The sequence below is a fragment of the Lampris incognitus genome, chromosome 1 (genome assembly GCF_029633865.1).
Source record: "Lampris incognitus isolate fLamInc1 chromosome 1, fLamInc1.hap2, whole genome shotgun sequence".
In the NCBI taxonomy this organism is placed as follows: domain Eukaryota; kingdom Metazoa; phylum Chordata; class Actinopteri; order Lampriformes; family Lampridae; genus Lampris; species Lampris incognitus.
This window is the reverse complement of record NC_079211.1, coordinates 154,031,903-154,048,495: the sequence shown is the minus strand read 5'-3', so window position 1 is coordinate 154,048,495 and position 16,593 is coordinate 154,031,903. Positions and strand designations below refer to the sequence as shown.

Here is a 16,593-nt window from a genome sequence, read left to right as displayed (position 1 = left end):
GAGACGAGACGAGACGAGACGAGACGAGATCCGAGTGGAAAAGACATGCGAGCTGGTTTGTATTGACATTAAGGTTGGAGTCGAGGTCATCATTAAAACACGAGTCACCATGTGTATGTACACACCCAAACAAACCCAGGCATGCCTACACACAGACCCATGCCTACACACACACACTCACTCACCCACTCATCACTCACCCACCCTCCCTCCCTCCCTCCCTCCCTCTCACACACACTCACTCACTCACTCACTCACTCACTCACTCACTCACTCACTCACACACACACACTCACTCACTCACTCACTCACTCACTCTCTCACACACACACACACACACACACTCACTCACTCACTCACTCACTCACTCACACACACACACACACACACACACTCACTCACTCACTCACTCACTCACTCACTCACTCACTCACTCACACACACACACACACACACACATCAGATGTAATGCCAGTGAGGAAGAGCCTTGGTGTAAAAGTGTGCACACTCATATTAGCATTGTGTCGTTACTTTATGTCACACAAAACACACGGGGTCTCACCCAGGCAGTGGGCTTTGGGTCAACCCGTATTCCACGGATTGACTCTTCAATCTAAAGCAATGTTTGTGAGGGCAAAGGTAGAAAATCAACGAGTTAGCATCAAATGATCACCAATAGGACTACCCCAGAAGCACTCAGCAAAGACGCATAGCGTAGCAAATACTACGGAGAGGCATGAGCGTCTCCCTATTGAGCTCCTCCTTCACTGTAGCTACAGTATTTACCAGCTGGGCTCTTGCTGACTGGCTCAGTGTCTCTGGCTAAAGATTTATTTATATTTCTGGCAAATATATTTTCGACGTGGGTGTGACAGTGCCTCAATTCTTGATCTTATTGCACAAGCCAGAGAAGCACGTCCTGTCTGGTAGCACCGAGGTTAAATTGAACATTCAAGCACTGTGAACAGCCCTGAAATGGAATTGGCTCAGATTTGCTTTCCTGAAACGTGGTGAGTAATTATATCAACAGAGTCACACGATCCATCACATGAGAGGGTTTTTTTTCCAGTCTCCGGCATCTAACATCACAAACAAGCTCTGCATCACACTCAAGAGGAACTTTATCACCTTGTAAGAATCAAAACCAGTAAAACCAAATGCCTCGACTGCATCCGCCCCAACGCAGACTCAAGTGACTTGTTTTACATGGCTGTGTCTGCCTGGGTCTTTGCTGCTGTGTTTATTCCTGGAAAACAGGATGATGTCATCAGCAAACAATGAGAATATGGCAAGATTTATGACTGGTTGTTTTCTTTTTGCCCTACCTTATCTAGTGGTGTAAGATGACAGTCATCTCACTCCACCAGGTAAGGTAGGGCGCAACTGGTCTCCATTCTCAACTGCAAAAGGAATGCAGATGCCAAATAGGAGGCCTATCTTTAGACAACACTCCCAGTCTCTCTCCCACTACCAGGATCAGAGAGGACTGGAGGTACTGGAGGGGGAGTAAAGGTACTGGAGGAGGAGTGGAGGGACTGGAGGAGGAGTGGAGGGACTGGAGGAGAAGTGGAGGGACTGGAGGAGGAGTAAAGGTACTGGAGGAGGAGTAAAGGTACTGGAGGAGGAGTGGAGGGATTGGAGGAGGAGTGGAGGGACTAGAGGAGGAGTGGAGGTAATGGAGTCTCTGAACTTCATCTGGACACAAAATGGATACTCACTGCAGTTCCACACACAGTCCCCTCCCCTCAACATATTTACTATCCTGTGTAACACACACACACACACACACACACACACACACACACACACACACACACACACACACAACCACAACATGCTGTGAGCTAGCATAAGATGTGCTCAGCTTCCTGTGATGTGACAGACAAGAGGTTGTGGGTTTGCCAACACCACAGCTCCATCCTTCACTGCTGTCCTCCCATGCCAAGTACCACCTCCACCTGTTCTGGCCTCTCATGTGGCACGTGATCTCATGTCTGATGTGGCACGTGATCTCATATCTGATGTGGCACGTGATCTCATGTCTGATGTGACACCTGATCTGATGTCTGATATGACACGTGATCTGATGTCTGATGTGGCACGGGATCTCATGTCTGATGTGACATGTGATCTGATGTCTGATGTGGCATGTGATCTGATGTCTGATGTGGCACGGGATCTCATGTCTGATGTGACATGTGATCTGATGTCTGATGTGGCATGTGATCTGATGTCTGATGTGGCACCTGATCTGATGTCTGATGTGGCACCTGATCTGATGTCTGATGTGGCACCTGATCTGATGTCTGATGTGACACGTAATCTACCATCTGATTTGACACGTGATCTGATGTTTGATGTGACATGTGATCTGACGTCTGATGTGACACATGATCTGACATCTGATGCGACATGTGATCTGATGTCTGATGTGGCACGTGATCTGACGACTGATGTGACACGTGATCTGATGTCTGATGTGACACTTGATCTGATGTCTGATGTGACATTTGATCTGATGTCTGATGTGACATGTGATCTGACGTCTGATGTGACACGTGATCTGATGTCTGATGTGACACTTGATCTGATGTCTGATGTGACACGTGATCTGATGTCTGATGTGACATGTGATCTGACGTCTGATGTGACACGTGATCTGACGTCTGATGTGACACGTGATCTGATGTCTGATGTGACACGTGATCTGATGTCTGATGTGGCACCTGATCTGATGTCTGATGTGACACGTAATCTACCATCTGATTTGACACGTGATCTGATGTTTGATGTGACATGTGATCTGACGTCTGATGTGACACATGATCTGACATCTGATGTGACATGTGATCTGATGTCTGATGTGGCACGTGATCTGACGTCTGATGTGACACGTGATCTGATGTCTGATGTGACACTTGATCTGATGTCTGATGTGACACGTGATCTGATGTCTGATGTGACATGTGATCTGACGTCTGATGTGACACGCTGTCTGACGTCTGATGTGACACGTGATCTGACGTCTGATGTGACACGTGATCAAATGTCTGATGCGACACGTGATCTGACGTCTGATGTGACACGTGATCTGATGTCTGATGTGACATTTGATCTGACGTCTAATGTGACACGTGATCTGACGTCTGATGTGACACGTGATCTACCATCTGATGTGACACGTTATCTGATGTCTGATGTGACATGTGATCAAATGTCTGATGTGACACGTGATCTAACTTCTGATGTGACACGTGATCTGACGTCTGATGTGACACGTGATCTAACTTCTGATGTGGCACGTGATCTGAAGTCTGATGTGACACGTGATCTCACGTCTGATGTGACACGTGATCTAACTTCTAATGTGGCACGTGATCTAACTTCTGATGTGACACGTAATTTGACGTCTGATGTGACACGTGATCTGACGTCTGATGTGACATATGATCTAACTTCTGATGTGACACGTGATCTGAAGTCTGATGTGACACGTGATCTCACGTCTGATGTGACACGTGATCTGAAGTCTGATGTGACACATGATCTCACGTCTGATGTGACACGTGATCTCACTTCTGATGTGACACGTGATCTGACGTCTGATGTGACACGTGATCTAACTTCTGATGTGACACGTGATCTAACTTCTGATGTGACACGTGATCTGACGTCTGATGTGACACGTGATCTACCTTCTGATGTGACACGTGATCTGACATCTGATGTGACACGTTATCTGATGTCTGATGTGACACGTTATCTGACGTCTGATTTGACACATGATCTGACGTCTGATGTGACACGTGAGCTAACGTCTGATGTGACACGTGATCTGACGTCTGATGTGACACGTGATCTAACTTCTGATGTGACACGTCATCTAACTTCTGATGTGACACGTGATCTGATGTCTGATGTGACACGTGATCTACCTTCTGATGTGACACGTGATCTGATGTCTGATGCGACACGTGATCTGACGTCTGATGTGACACGTGATCTGATGTCTGATGTGACATTTGATCTGACGTCTAATGTGACACGTGATCTGACGTCTGATGCGACACGTGATCTACAATCTGATGTGACACGTTATCTGATGTCTGATGTGACATGTGATCAAATGTCTGATGTGACACGTGATCTAACTTCTGATGTGACACGTGATCTGACGTCTGATGTGACACGTGATCTAACTTCTAATGTGGCACGTGATCTAACTTCTGATGTGACACGTAATTTGACGTCTGATGTGACACGTGATCTGACGTCTGATGTGACACATGATCTAACTTCTGATGTGACACGCAATCTGAAGTCTGATGTGACACGTGATCTCACGTCTAATGTGACACGTGATCTGAAGTCTGATGTGACACGTGATCTAACTTCTGATGTGACACGTGATCTAACTTCTGATGTGACACGTGATCTGACGTCTGATGTGACACGTGATCTACCTTCTAATGTGACACGTGATCTGACATCTGATGTGACACGTTATCTGATGTCTGATGTGACACGTGATCTGACGTCTGATGTGACACATGATCTAACTTCTGATGTGACACGTGATCTGAAGTCTGATGTGACACGTGATCTCACGTCTGATGTGACACGTGATCTCACTTCTGATTTGACACGTGATCTGACGTCTGATGTGACACGTGATCTAACTTCTGATGTGACACGTGATCTAACTTCTGATGTGACACGTGATCTGATGTCTGATGTGACACGTTATCTGACGTCTGATGTGACACGTGGTCATAAGTCTGATGTGAGGCGTGATCTAACTTCTGCTGCGACACGTAATCTGACGTCTGATGTGACACGTGATCTAACTTCTGATGTGACATGTGATCTGATGTCTGATGTGACACGTGATCTGATGTCTGATGTGACACGTGATCATAAGTCTGATGTGACACGTGATCTGACGTCTGATGTGACACGTGATCTGATGTCTGATGTGACACGTGATCTAACTTCTGCTGTGACACGTGATCTAACTTCTGATGTGACACATGATCTCACGTCTGATGTGACACGTGATCTAACTTCTGATGTGGCACGTGATCTAACTTCTGATGTGACACGTAATTTGACGTCTGATGTGACACGTGATCTGACTTCTGATGTGACACATGATCTAACTTCTGATGTGACACGTGATCTGAAGTCTGATGTGACACGTGATCTCACATCTGATGTGACACGTGATCTGAAGTCTGATGTGACACATGATCTCACGTCTGATGTGACACGTGATCTAACTTCTGATGTGACACGTGATCTGATGTCTGATGTGACACGTTATCTGACGTCTGATGTGACACGTGATCTGACATCTGATGTGACACGTTATCTGATGTCTGATGTGACACGTTATCTGACGTCTGATTTGACACATGATCTGACGTCTGATGTGACACGTGATCTAACGTCTGATGTGACACATGATCTGACGTCTGATGTGACACGTGATCTGACGTCTGATGTGACACGTGATCTCACGTCTGATGTGACACGTGATCTCACGTCTGATGTGAGGCGGGATCTAACTTCTGCTGTGACACGTAATCTGACGTCTGATGTGACACGTAATCTGACGTCTGATGTGACATGTGATCTGATGTCTGATGTGACACGTGATCTGATGTCTGATGTGACACGTGATCATAAGTCTGATGTGACACGTGATCTGACGTCTGATGTGACACGTGATCTGATGTCTGATGTGACACGTGATCTAACTTCTGCTGTGACACGTAATCTGACGTCTGATGTGACACGTAATCTGATGTCTGATGTGACATGTGATCAAACTGCTGATGTGACACGTGATCTAACTTCTGATGTGACATGTGATCTGATGTCTGATGTGACACGTGATCATAAGTCTGATGTGACACGTGATCATAAGTCTGATGTGACACGTGATCATAAGTCTGATGTGACACGTGATCATAAGTCTGATGTGACACGTGATCTAACTTCTGATGTGACGTGATCTGATGTCTGATGTGACACGTGATCTGATGTCTGATGTGACACGTGATCTAACTTCTGCTGTGACACGTGATCATAAGTCTGATGTGACACGTGATCTAACTTCTGATGTGACGTGATCTTATGTCTGATGTGACACGTGATCTGATGTCTGATGTGACACGTGATCTGATGTCTGATGTGACACGTGATCATAAGTCTGATGTGACACGTGATCTCACGTCTGATGTGACACGTAATCTGACTTCTGATGTGACACGTGATCTGATGTCTGATGTGACATGTGATCTTATTTCTGATGTGACACGTGGTCTGACGTTTGATGTGACACATGATCTGATATCTGATGTGACATGTGATCTGACGTTTGATGTGACATGTGATCTAACTTCTGATGTGACATGTGATCATCCATTTTAGGGAAGGAATGAAAGAGCGAGGGTGTGGGAATGAACCATCTCTTCACGCCTTTGACATGAAGCGATGGCCATGCTGATAAAGCTATTATAGCAGCCATGTCTAATCTGATGCTGCTGCTGCTCGAGCTTTCGTCAGAATGATTTACCTCAACCTTGTCTTACAGTCTTGCAGGTCAAGACTTACTGAACAGCTAATGCTATCCTTTACTGTGACACACGTTGTTATGCTTCCACAACCGCTAACACCTTGTTTCACTGTGGGATCTGGTGGCCATAGATGACAATAGGTATCTGCAGATGCTGACCAATTACACTGTGTTGATCCATTGATGACACACACACACGCACGCACGCACACACACACACACACACACACACACACACACACACACACACACACACACACACACACACACACACACACACACACACACACACACACACACACACACACCAACTCCCAACCAAACCCCATGATGACATTCCCATCCAGTGTTCCACCTACCCGGCAATCCCTCTGCAAGGTCTTCATCAAGTTGTTATAAGTCTCCGCATCAAAATACAGCCCCTCATGCAAGTCCTGGAAGTCCAGATCTTTGTAGGTAGGACAGGCCTTCTCTCTTTCTTTCCTGGATGCTCGTCTCTTGTAGGTAGATCCCTTAAGGTCGTATTTGTAGTGCATTTTGACGGAACGTGGCAGCACATTGTTCATCACCACCAGCCGGATGTTGATGCCTCCAGACTGGATACAGTACAGACCATAGAACTTGGGCAGCAGTGTTCGTGGGTTCTGGTTCAGGTTCTGTAGGGGAAATGTGTTCCGACAGGGGATGGCATGACTGAGGTTGCACTGTATTGCCCAAACAGTAAAAACTAGCACTACATTGTATCTATGGGCAGATTGGTAGACATTGATTAAGTTTCCCCAGTGGATTTCTTTCAGTGGAGATGACGTCTCAAACACCATATATATATATATATATATATATATATATATATATGCGTTATGCCACTTTTCTACCCTTACAGACCGAGCTTACAGACCGAGCTTACAGACCGAGTTTATAGGCCGAGCTTACAGACCGAGCTTACAGACCGAGCTTACAGACCGAGTTTACAGACCGAGCTTACAGACCGAGTTTACAGACCGAGCTTACAGACCGAGTTTACAGACCGAGTTTACAGACCGAGCTTACAGACCGAGTTTACAGACCGAGCTTACAGACCGAGTTTACAGACCGAGTTTACAGACCGAGCTCACAGACCGAGCTCACAGGCCGAGCTTACAGGCCAAACTTACAGGCCGAGTTTACAGACCGAGTTTACAGGCCGAGTTTACAGACCGAGTTTACAGACCGAGTTTACAGGCCGAGCTTACAGGCCGAGCTTACAGACCGAGTTTACAGGCCGAGTTTACAGACCGAGCTTACAGACCGAGCTTACAGGCCGAGTTTACAAGCCGAGTTTACAGACCGAGCTTACAGGCCGAGCTTACAGGCCGAGCTTACAGACCGAGTTTACAGGCCGAGCTTACAGGCCGAGTTTACAGGCCGAGTTTACAGACCGAGTTTACAGGCCGAGCTTACAGGCCGAGTTTACAGGCCGAGTTTACAGGCCGAGCTTACAGGCCGAGTTTACAGGCCGAGCTTACAGACCGAGCTTACAGGCCGAGCTTACAGGCCGAGTTTACAGGCCGAGTTTACAGGCCGAGCTTACAGGCCGAGTTTACAGGCCGAGCTTACAGACCGAGTTTACAGGCCGAGTTTACAGGCCGAGCTTACAGGCCGAGTTTACAGGCCGAGTTTACAGACCGAGTTTACAGGCCGAGCTTACAGGCCGAGCTTACAGGCCGAGTTTACAGGCCGAGTTTACAGACCGAGTTTACAGGCCGAGTTTACAGACCGAGCTTACAGGCCGAGTTTACAGACCGAGTTTACAGACCGAGTTTACAGGCCGAGTTTACAGGCCGAGCTTACAGGCCGAGTTTACAGGCCGAGCTTACAGACCGAGTTTACAGACCGAGTTTACAGGCCGAGCTTACAGGCCGAGTTTACAGACCGAGTTTACAGGGAAAATGCAGCAGGCGCAGTTGCTTTCAAATGATTGGAGACAGTGAATTGGATATATGACATCCATACACACACAGTGATAAATTATGGGTTGGTTTTTTTTGGAGGGGGGGGTTATTTTTTCTCCCTTTTTCTCCTCAATTGCAGTTGGCCAATTACCCCAGTCTTCCGAGCCGTCCCGGTCGCTGCTCCATGCCTCTGCCGATCTGGGGAGGGCTGCAAACCACCATGTCTCCTCCCATTCATGTGGAGTCGCCAGCTGATGCTTTTCACCTGACAGTGAGGAGTTTCACCAGGGGGATGTAGCATGTGGGAGGATCACGCTATTCCCCCCAGTTCCCCCTCCCCTCGAACAGGTGCCCCAACCAACCAGAGGAGGCGCTAGTGCACCAACCAGGACACATACCCACATCCGGCTCCCACCCACAGACACGGCCAATTGTGTCTGTAGGGACGCCCGACCAAGCCGGAGGTAACACGGGGATTCAAACCGGTGACCCCGTGTTAGTAGGCAACGGAATAGACCGCTACACATACCCGGACGCCAACCCACCATTTTATCACTGTCCAGATGGATACCCAGTGTATATTTTGTGTTAATTTTGCCTTTTGCCATCGACCCTAAACCCCCTTTTAAATCAACTGGATCTTCCAGCGGTATCAGAACACCCAGTGGCCCCACGACCCTGACGGCAGGATCAGCGGCTTGGATAATGGATGGATGGATGGATGGATGGATGGATGGATGGATGGATGGATGGATGGATGGATGGATGGATGGATGGATGGATGGATATCCAGCGGTCTCACCATGTAGTAACCGGGTAGTAGTCTCTGGAGGAATTTGGCCTCTTTGTGCTGGACGGTTTTGATGATGAACTCGTCATCGCTGGTGAGATAGAAGAGCGAGCCGCTGGCCCCGGGGTTGGACAGCTCGATCAGAGGCTCATTAACCAAGGAGTACTGACAAGAAGAACAGACAAACAACACTGACATCAAACACACATACCACGACGCAGGGTCGCACTACTATAAGAACACAGCTAGAGTTGGGCTTTACCTGAACCCCCCCTCCCAAAAACAAAAACAAAAAACAGCACACACAAAATATGAATACGCCCAAAATATGGAAACATTACTACGATTTAATCGTTACAATATGGAAACATTACTATGATTTAATCGTGACAACATGGAAACATTACTATGATTTAATCGTGACAATATGGAAACATTACTATGATTTAATCGTTACAATATGGAAACATTACTATGATTTAATCGTGACAATATGGAAACATTACTATGATTTAATCGTTACAATATGGAAACATTACTATGATTTAATCGTGACAATATGGAAACATTACTATGATTTAATCGTTACAATATGGAAACATTACTATGATTTAATCGTGACAATATGGAAACATTACTATGATTTAATCGTTACAACATGGAAACATTACTATGATTTAATCGTGACAATATGGAAACATTACTATGATTTAATCGTTACAATATGGAAACATTACTATGATTTAATCGTGACAATATGGAAACATTACTATGATTTAATCGTTACAATATGGAAACATTACTATGATTTAATCGTTACAATATGGAAACATTACTATGATTTAATCGTTACAATATGGAAAACAGATTATTTAAGTGGTGACGTGCTGCTGTTTGTTGTGTGAAGGAAACACACAAGCCTCCGTGCAGGCGTCACGAGCCGGACACAAACACCTTCTTTCTGTTTTGCTGCTTCATACATTATTCACAAGACCGCAAGTCACCCCACACACACAACTTACACACACACTTCTGACACCACACACAACTTACACACACACTTCTGACACCATACACACAACTTACACACACACACACTTCTGACACCACACACACAACTTACACAGACACTTCTGACACCACACACAACTTACACACACACACACTTCTGACACCACACACAACTTACACACACACTTCTGACACAACACACAACTTGCACACACTTCTCACACCACACACACACACACTTCTGACCCCACACATGCAACTTAATAATAATAATAATAATAATAATAATAATAATAATAATAGTGTCCGTAGAAGTTCAACCCCTCCTCCACGTGGCACGGACCAGGCAACACAAGTATGGCAAGCCAGCACTACAAGCGGCCAAAGGGGCTCTGACAAAAACAAAAGCCCCAAGGCTCTAAAGTACCGGCGGGGGTTAGCCCGCCTCATGGGCAGGAGAGGCTCTTTAACCTTGGTCGGTAACTCTCCTCGAGCTGGTATCTCGAAAAAATACTGCTGGTTGTGCAACCTAAAATTCACTACAACTTTTATCATGGAAACTCGTATTACCAGATATTCAGACGGCATCGGTCATCGCGCGGGTCACCAAGGATCGCGATCTTCAGTGAGGAACCAGGCTGAGATCGAAAAGTGGGCTACTGGAACAAACTACCCAAAATGCACCTGAGGATCACCACACAGAGGACATTCCTGAAAGAGGCCCTCATGCTGCACCATCTCAAAATCCCACTAAAGCCAGTCGACAGAAATGGTCTAGGGAAGAGTACAAAGAAGCATGGAAGCCTTCTACACTGCTTCCTTCAACTCAAAAACATCTGTAATTCAAAGCACCTATGGCATCTGGCGTGCTGATAACCTCACAAACAGGCTGAATCTAAATGGCAACAAACTTGCAAATGTCTGCCGTGATTTCGTCAATAAGAAAAGACTAACCGAAACGGAGCTGCAAGCCATCCAAGCAGGAGTAAAGCAGAGAGATGAGAATGTAAAACCTGATGAGAGGGATACAAACACAGATCCAGAGGAGCAAAATGAAGATAAGAATCACAAAAATGAGAGAACTGATAAGCCAGGTGACCAAAAACCACCGAACAAAGATGAACAAGATGAGAAAGTGAGTGCAATGAAAGAAAGCATCCTTAGAAAATATGAAATAGCCAAAGAAACCCCAATAGGCCAGAGACCACCAATTCCAAAGATAAAAAGTGATCAGCACTCAAAATCAGCCATAGAAACAGCAAACAAGGCCATTAGCCAGGTAAAAGACCAACTGCCAGAAGTGCTGTCCCTCACAGACATTAACCACCTTGTCTATACAACTGCCTCTGCCTTCGCTGAATCACTGGACATCAAACACAAGAGGAGGGACAGACCAAGAAAGATAACCAACCAAAATGGAAAAAGAAAATTGAAAGTGAAATACGCAAAATTAGGGGCGACATCTACTACTACTACTTTCTGCTGCTCCCGTTAGGGGTCGCCACAGCGGATCATCCGTTTCCATTTCCATTTCCATAGGGGCGACATATCTCCACTAAATGAGATTAAAACAAGAAACCAGTCAAAGAAAAACGAAAAAGAGCACTAATCAGGAAACACAACATTAAACAGAAAGAGCAAATACTAACAGCCATTGAACAACTGAAACAACAACTACAAGCAAAAGCCCAACTAGTGAAAAGGTCCGATAAGAGACAAAAGTTCTTCCACCAGAACAAAACTTACAAAGAAAGCACAAAGAAATTCTATAGAGAACTAGGGGAAAGGTCCGTTGAGGTCAAAGAACCCCCTAAAATTGAAGAAGTAGGGAACGTCTGGAACAACATCTGGGAAAAAAAATAATTACAAAAAAACCCCGCTGAATGGATCGGCCAAATAGAAACAGAGAACATCCAAACCAACCAACAAGAATGGCCACAAATGACCCTAGAAGAAACAAAAACAGCAATACAGAAGTCCAGCAACTGGAAAGCCCCTGGCAATGACGGGATAGTGAACTTCTGGATCAGGAACTTACCATCTTTACACCAAGATCTGACAAACACCTACAATGGATGCATCAGCAACCCAGAAACCTGCCCTGAATGGCTCACAACTGGTACCACCTACCTACTTTCCAAAACAGAAGACACCAAAAACCCTAAAAACTACTGTCCCATCACATGTCTCCCTACAACCTACAAGATCTTAACATCCATCATCACCGGGAGAGTTTACAAACACCTGGAAGAAAACAACCTACTTCCCATAGAACAAAGAGTGTCGAAAAGAGAGCTGTGGCTGCAAAGACCAGCTTTTAGTTAACAAGGCCATCATTAAGGAAGTAAAAACGAGGAAGAAAAATCTGACAACAGCATGTATAGACCATAAGAAGGCGTTCGACTCTGTACCCCATGACTGGGTACTAAAATGTCTTGACATCTACAAAATATCACCAATCCTTATCCAGTTCCTAGCAGCAAATATGGACCAGTGGAAAACAACCCTTGTTCTAAAATACATAGATGGGACACTGCATTCAAGGCAGAGCAACATCAATAGCAGCATATTTCAAGGCGACTCCCTTTCTCCTCTCCTCTTCTGCATAGCTCTTACTCCACTATCCTCCCTCCTGAACAACACCAGCTATGGTCATACCACAGGTTCATGCACTATTAACCATCTAGTCTACATGGATGACCTGAAAACCTTTACCAAGAATGACCAAGAACAAACTGGCCTTTTGACCATCGTGAAAGGCTTCAGTGATGACATCAAAATGGAGTTCGGACTAGACAAATGTGCCAAAGCTACATTCAAAAAAGGAAAACTTACCACCACCAAAAACATCCACACTGACCTAGACACCGACATCCAAGACTGAGAACAAGAAGACACATACAAATACCTGGGAGTGAATGAAGGGGATGGGATACAACATGCCAGAATGAAAGAAAAGATCAGAAAAGAGTACTACCGAAGAAAAAGAATGGTAACAAAATCCCAACTCAATGCATCCAACCGAATGGAAGCCATCGACACCCTGGCTACACCCGTCGTAACTTACAGCTTCAATATCTTCGACTGGAAACTAGAAGAGATCAGGAAACTAGATAGAAAAACAAGAAAAATACTCACCTTAGGGGTGACAGGGGTCTAATCCAAATGGAAACTGCCTACAAAACAACAACACTAGGTCTAGATACATACCTTAACACCAGAAATGACCCCCTCCTCATGATTGCTTGAGAGCATGAAAAACAAAACAAAAAGTACTCCGTAGCTAACCAAGCCACAATGTTCAGAAGAGAGCTCCACCTCCCTGAAACACCACAACCTGAAAATTAAGCTCCAACCATCCACGCCCGAAAGGTCAAACAAAAAGCAAACAAAATGGGAAGGAAAACAAATGCACGGGCAATACCCCAAAAGAGTAGTCGAGAAAGATGTAGACCAATATATGACCAACCAATGGCTCAAAACAGCTGGGTTGAAATCCAAAACAAAGGGCTTTATCACCGCTGTCTAAGACCAGGCCATCAAGACCAGTTACTACCGCAGCAAAATCCTCAAAGATGGCACAGACCCAGCGTGCAGGATATGTGGTCAATTCCAGGAAACCATTGACCATGTCGTGGCAGGGTGTCCTGAGCTGGCCAAAACTGAACACCTACAAAGACACAACAAGGCCTCCACATACCTGCACTGGAACATCTGAAAAGAATTCAGCATCAACACAAAAGAAAAATGGTACGAGCACGAGCCCCAAACAGTAACAGAAAAAGACCACGTCACAATCTTATGGGACATGCCAATACAGACAGATCGTGAGATAAAGGCCAACAGACCAGACATCATCATCAAGAACAGAAAAGAAAAAAGCTGCCAACTCATCGACATGTCCATCCCGACTGAAAGGAACACCTCAGTAAAAGTAACTGAAAAACTGTCCAAATATAAAGACTTTGAAATCGAGATTGAACGAATGTGGGGAATGAAAACCACAACAATACCAGTAGTGATAGGAGCCCTGGGACTTGTAAAAACAGAGATGGAGAAATACACCCAATGGATCCCGGGTAACATCAGAATACAAGAACTACAGAAGATCACACTACTTGGAACATCTCATATCCTAAGAAAGGCACTGTCCATCAAATAGACTTCTACCTCATTCTAACCCTAGGCCCAAGGAATGGGCTCGGTTATTATGTTGTATGAAGTTAAAGGAAATTTGTATAATAATATTAATAAGGTCCGTATAAGTTCAACCCCTCCTCCACATGGCACAGACTAGGCAACACAAGCATGGCAAGCCAGCAATACAAGCGGCCAAAGGGGCTCTGACAATTAAACACAATGATGCAATTACGACTAACTAAATCACCATACTGCATCAGTCGTCGCGCGGGTCAACAAGGACCGCGATCCCCAGTGAGGAACCAGGCTGGGATCGAAAAGTCTGCTACTGGAACAAACTCTACCCACCAAATTCTAGAGGAACACCACACCGAGGACACTCCTCACAGTGGCCTTTTATGTACAACAACTAAAAACCCAACAAAAAGAACAAGGCAGAAATGGTTTAGGGAAGAGTATAAAGATGTCATGGAAGCCTTCTACACTGCTTCACTAAAACCAACAGTAACGTCAACATCCAAAGCTGCCTACAACATTTGGCGAGAAAAACACCCCACAGACAGATTGAATCTGGATGCCAACAAACTCTCCAATGTAAGGTGTGACATCATTAAAAACCAAAGACCAACAGACCTGGACCTTGAAAACATACGAGAAAAGATCAGAGAGAGCATCCCCCAACATGAGCATCGAGGAGCTAAACATCAACAAACCAGACGAGACAGCAGCAACTGGTGAAGAGGAAGAAGAACAAGCAGAAACCACTATCACGGACCCCCCCAGAAGTGCAACACCAAGTAGAGGCAGTCCAGGAAAAATACAACGAGAAAGTAGCAGAGATGACAGTAAGTATCAGGCAGAGATGCAAAACCCTGAAAGAAATTCCTATCAAAGAATGACTAATAATCCCAAAGATCAAGAAAGACCACCACTCCAAGGAAGCCATCAGACTTGCCAACGAAGCCACCAAAACATCAAGGGCGAGATGACAAGACCATTGAACCTAACAGAAATCAACCAGCTCATATATGCAGCCGCTTCAGCCATAGCAGACACAGTAGGAAAAAGACCAAGACAACAACAGAAACGGAAGAGAAAACAACCAGTTTGGAAGAAGTTTAGTGAGAAGGAGATTAAGGAACTGCGGAGACAGCTATCACTCCTGAGTGAAGTCGAGAAAAACTCCAATATCAAAGAGAGAAAAAGGAAACAACTGGAACGAAAGTTCAACATCAAGCAGAAGAATGATATACCAATAGTCAAAGAGATGCTAAAACAACAGATTCAAGCAAAGGCACAGAGACTGAGGAGATTCGACAAGAGGAGCAAGTTCTTTTGGCAAAACAAGCTCTTCAAAGAAAATGCCAAAATTTTTTATCGTGAGCTGAGCAAGAAGAAGATAGACATCAACGAACCACCTACAATCAAAGAAGTTGAGGGGTTCTGGAGTAGGATCTGGGAGAGCAACAAAAGACACAATGAGGGAGCTACATGGATCCAGCAACAACAGGATCAATACAAACACATACAGCACCAAGAATGGTCAGACATCAACACCACTGAGACCACTGCTGCCATCAACAAGACCAACAACTGGAAGGCACCAGGGATAGACAGAATTGCCACCTTCTGGATCAAGAACCTGCTCAGCATCCATGAAGACCTCGAATGGGCTTACAATGATATCATCAAGAATCCAAAGAAATGTCCCAAATGGCTCACATGGGGAACCACGTACCTACTCCCGAAGAGAGAGGAGACACAGAACCCAAAGAATTACAGACCCATCACCTGCCTACCAATAATGTACAAGATCATCACCTCCATCATCACAGAGAGGACCTATAGCTTCCTCGACAAAAACAACTTGTTACCAGCAGAACAGAAGGGATGTAAGAAAGGTAGCTATGGATGCAAGGACCAGCTACTCATCAATAAAGCCATATTGCAAGAGGTCAAATCGAAGAAAAAGAACTTGTCAACAGCATGGATTGACTACAGGAAGGCATTTGACAGCATGCCACACTCCTGGATAGAGAAGAGCCTCAAGATCCATAGAGTCTGCCCAACAACTGTCAATTCATCACGGAGAGCATGAAGACCTGGGAGACTACCCTGAATCTCCATCATGCAGAGGGGTC

At 45.3% G+C, this 16,593-nt stretch overlaps 1 protein-coding gene across 1 annotated transcript in view; it reads right to left on the bottom strand.

The window, feature by feature from the left end:
* The window catches only part of pip5k1bb (phosphatidylinositol-4-phosphate 5-kinase, type I, beta b), a 135,074-nt gene that overhangs the window by 91,058 nt on the left and 27,423 nt on the right, over positions 1-16,593 (bottom strand). The window contains exons 4-5 of the mRNA XM_056280474.1: positions 9,314-9,466; positions 6,940-7,236 (exon numbers count right to left, since the gene is read on the bottom strand). Of these exons, the coding sequence (XP_056136449.1) occupies positions 6,940-7,236; positions 9,314-9,466 (450 nt within the window). The remainder of the gene's footprint in view (positions 1-6,939; positions 7,237-9,313; positions 9,467-16,593) is intronic.